Genomic DNA, 4,458 nt, shown 5'->3' with positions numbered 1-4,458 from the left:
CGACTGACAATGTCTAGATATATACTATGAACAGGATACCTTGTATGAATGTGTTGCTGTACACAATTGAAATCTTAAGATGAATCAAATTGTAGTGTAGTTGACCTGTAGTAGCTCGTACCTTAAAAATATATGGCACCCCAAGTTTGGAAACTACATGATTGAACGACCAGAGATATTATGACTATGTGAGTGAAGGATCTCCTAACAGTATTGAGAATGACACTCTGATGCAACATGTTGACTATACAAATAAGGGATTTCCTTTAATGATGAGTTTTGTAATATTTAAATACTATTTTATGTTCAGACCAGATAAAATAATTCAGTTTCAAAAATCATAATTGCTCATGAAAAAATTGACTCCTCAAGTTCCATTAATTTTTGTTTCCTAACATCCTATATTTACAAAACAGTAATGCTATATGGTTCGACTAGAGCTGCCAATCTCCTATTAAGTCTCTTGATATTATGTTCAAAATTCAAGGTTTCTATTAAAAAATCTCATATTAAGCTTCTTAATATTAGGATTTTTATTGAAATAATTTTTTAAAGTTCCATTAATTCATTTTTTATGAGTCCGAGTGAAGGAGTTAATGGGTTTAATGCTTAGTTAATTAAGATATAAAAGATTTTTTTTCAGAAAAATTTGAGTTTTTTTAAAATTATTTTTTTCTCAAAAAATCAAAAATTTATCTAAATTTTTTTCTCAAATAAAAAATATTTCGAGCAAATAATAAATAAAAAATTGTAAATTATTTTTTATCAAAAAAAATTTAAAATTTTTATAACAAAAATTTAGAAGAAAAATTTTAAAAACTTATCGTCGAAATTTTTATCTTGATAAAAATTGAAAGATAAATTTAAAAAGTTTGTTTTGCCTACAAAATTTTAAGAATTTTTTAATTTTAAAAGATATATTTTTTAATTTTTTAACTAAAATATTTTAACATCTATAGGTTGCAACCAATAATAAGTGGATTGTTGTTAAATTGACACCTGCGAGACACTTTGCTCAGGAATGCGCTTATGTCAATCTTTGTAGGAAACAAAGAACGGTTCATGAGATAATGACCAATGAGATCTTTAGAAAGTCTGTTGTGATATTTCTATTTGTGATGCCAAACATTTTCCTTTACAAAATAACATATGAGAAAACAATATCTTTGTACAAAGTTCACAATATTCAAAAGAATACTTGATTTAATTGGTGTAATCACTTGATAATTGTTTTAGGTGGTTGATTTAATTTGTGTAATCACTTGATTGTTTAGGGGAAGGTCGCAGTGGTTGATTCAAAATTCATGTGGACCATCTATACAATTGAGAGTTGTATAAAGTACATGAAAACATATAAATTGAGATAGTATTTTGGCATAATCATAACCATGATTTTAAATGTGATATGATAGAGTTGTTTATTCATAAGCAGTAATTTAAAACAACAATTATAAATGGATTATCTCAATAAATCATGAAGTGAACAATTTTTTATTATCATAATATGATTACATTATCCCATTGAATGGCTAGATATACTGGATCAATTTAGAACCGGGAAAGAATGCTTTTCTGACATTATTATGGAAGTAAACTATTTAAGATTTGACATTCTCTTAGATTGTTGACTAACAACAGTAGCAGTTGAAGGATCATTCTCAAATATGACTTCATAGCCATCATGCAAGTTATCCAATCCTTGGGCCATAAACTGCCAGAAAAGCCCACCAACACATGGGCCCCCATTACTAGCGCTACTGTATACGAAATTGTATAACTTACTGAAGTAACTATTCCTCTTATCCAGGCTATATCCACTAGATTTTGAAGACTTTCCAAACTCGGTTATCAGAATTGGCTTTTTTAAAACGTCATTTGAGTCTTGAATATGGTCTTTGACCCACGTGTCAACAAATTCATCTTGTGCTGTTTCATTTGTGCTTGATACCCTGCACCCATAATTCATATTATAATACATTATTATTCATATCACTTTAATTACTATATTATGTTGAGTACAAAAATTTAATGTATTATGTTGAATAGAATTTAAAATTTAGTATCCATGTTTCACAATTTTTAGGATTTTTTCGCACCAGACATAGTGGTCGATATAAATTAAAAAATTGGAAACTAGATTTTTATATTTTAAAATAAAGGAATTAAAATTGTGTTAAGTTAAAGTAGGAATCAAATCCGCCTTTAATCATAAATAAATAAATAAAGACAAGTACCATTGGTCAGGGTAGAGATGAATGGTGGCAAAATCAATTTGTGGAACTTTGTTATTGGAAATGAAATCAGTTCCAACGTTATAATAACCAGGTTTGTTTCGAGAAGTTGTTTCACCATAAAATCCTTCAAGCCCAACTTCTAGTAAATGGTTGCTATCAATAGACTTCACATATGCAGCCATCTCACTCACCCAATCCTGTATTAATAGTTACAAATACATTATATAAATTACTTTATTTTTTATTATGTAACAATGACACGCTTAAATATAAAGAGAAAAAAAAAACCTGAATTAATTTGCCGGAAGAGTCATTTTGAGAACGAGGTTCATTTATAAGCTCCCATGCAAAAATAGTAGGGTCGTCTTTATATGCCAATCCATTAATACTATTTTTTCTCGTCAAAATAGCCTGCACACATTTTTGTTATTATATGATATGATGAGTATGCATTTAGTGACTTTATTTGTGTATATATATTTTGTTACCTTCACATGATTTTTGTAATATTGCTTAACAACGGGATTTATGTAGAAATCATCATCGTTGTTCACGTTTTGGCCTCGTTCTTTTCCCCATTTCACATATTTATTTTTTCCACCATAATCATTCCAATTATTCACTAAGCTTAATATCAATTTCACTCCATATTTCCCTGCTTCCGATACCACAAAATCCAATCCCTGCAATCAAATTCAAATATTCACGTACCAAATTAAATAAAGTTTTCCACAAATTTAATACTTATATGTATGTGTATAAACTAAAATATGTAAGCAAAACATAATTTTTTTTAAATGTTGGTTATAATATAAAATGCAATAAATTAGTATGTTAACAATGAAAAGAGGAAGAAAGAGGAAGAAGAGAAAACAACCACTCTAGGGTTTCATATCATATAATAAACCAAAACTGAAGTTAATAGGGTTACACTGAGTATATATATATAAGAAAATAGAATTGTCTAGAATTGTCTAAAATACCCTTACTACTAATATATAATAATATTATCTAACATCTCCCCTCAAACTCACGATGCATTAACATGGAGCATCGAGAGTTTGTCAACTAAAAAAAACGAAAACGTTTAATGGAATGCATCTTTGTGAACAAATCAGCAATCTGTAAAGAAGAAGAGACAAACAGTAGAATAATGATTCTATGCTGAAGATGATGACGAGAGGGGTAACGAGGAGGATCAACAATCGCAGGAGGTGGTTGGACAGCCGGGGGGACAAGAGGGATGTCACCAAAGAAGAAGCAACAATCAAAGAGAAGAACCAAGCCAACAAAAAAATCAAACCGAAAAAGAAGCGATCAAAAAAGGAGCAACAACCATATCAAAATCAACAGATAGGAACAACCAAAGAAGTAGCACCACGAAACCAAATCCAAACAAACCAAGGAGCAACAACCATATCAAAATCAACAGATAGGAACCACCAAAGAAGTAGCACCACGAAACCAAATCCAAACAAACCAAACCAAATAGAACCAAACAAAACTAAATCATATCAAACCAAACTAAACAAAGAGAGAAGCAACAAAGCAAATCACTAGAGAGATTAGCAATCAAACAGAAGAAGCAACAGACAGAGCGACAACACAGAAGATCAAATTTTCAGCCTCATCCAAGTATCCAACCCTTCCTAGAAGGTCAATCATACAACCATAATGCTCAATCTGAGGCACAATTCCAAATCTCTCCATTTCTTTGAAGCATCTTCTTCCTTCCTCTACCAAACCACAATGGTAAGCAGATAACACACTAGTCATTGTTATCTCATTCGGTTCAAATCCTTCCCGTAACATTGCTGCGAATACTTCTAACGCTTCCTTCGCACAACCATTGACACCATAACCATTTATCAAAGCATTCCACGACGATGTATCTTTTTCATTCATCTCCTCAAAAAGCAATTTAGCTTTTCCAATTTCCCCACATTTTGCATACATATCAACCAAAGCATACACATGAACATCTTCATCAAGTCGGTTCCTTTGCACAAACCCATGAATCCAAACACCCAAATCCAAAGAACTCAAATCAGCAACAGCAGGAAGAACACTCACAACCGTCACTTTATTCATTTCCACATCCAAACGTCCCCTCATTTTCCAAAACAACTTCAACGCATCGTGCGGTCGTCTATTCTCACAATATCCCCTAATCATCGCATTCCAACTAACCACATTCTTGACAGGCATACAATCAAACATAAAC

At 31.2% G+C, this 4,458-nt stretch overlaps 1 protein-coding gene across 1 annotated transcript in view; it reads right to left on the bottom strand.

Moving 5' to 3' along the window:
* Positions 1-1,524: 1,524 nt before the first annotated feature.
* Positions 1,525-4,458, bottom strand: part of LOC101497051 (mannan endo-1,4-beta-mannosidase 4-like) — a 4,398-nt gene continuing 1,464 nt past the window's right edge. Inside the window, exons 2-5 of the mRNA XM_004494885.3 lie at positions 2,723-2,917; positions 2,523-2,645; positions 2,235-2,431; positions 1,525-1,949 (exon numbers count right to left, since the gene is read on the bottom strand). Coding sequence (XP_004494942.1) covers positions 1,595-1,949; positions 2,235-2,431; positions 2,523-2,645; positions 2,723-2,917 — 870 coding nt within the window. The 3' untranslated portion in view covers positions 1,525-1,594. The remainder of the gene's footprint in view (positions 1,950-2,234; positions 2,432-2,522; positions 2,646-2,722; positions 2,918-4,458) is intronic.

Source organism: Cicer arietinum, chromosome 3 (assembly GCF_000331145.2).
Source record: "Cicer arietinum cultivar CDC Frontier isolate Library 1 chromosome 3, Cicar.CDCFrontier_v2.0, whole genome shotgun sequence".
In the NCBI taxonomy this organism is placed as follows: Eukaryota; Viridiplantae; Streptophyta; class Magnoliopsida; order Fabales; family Fabaceae; genus Cicer; species Cicer arietinum.
The sequence above is the reverse complement of the archived record's forward strand: the minus strand, read 5'-3'. Positions and strand labels throughout refer to the sequence as shown.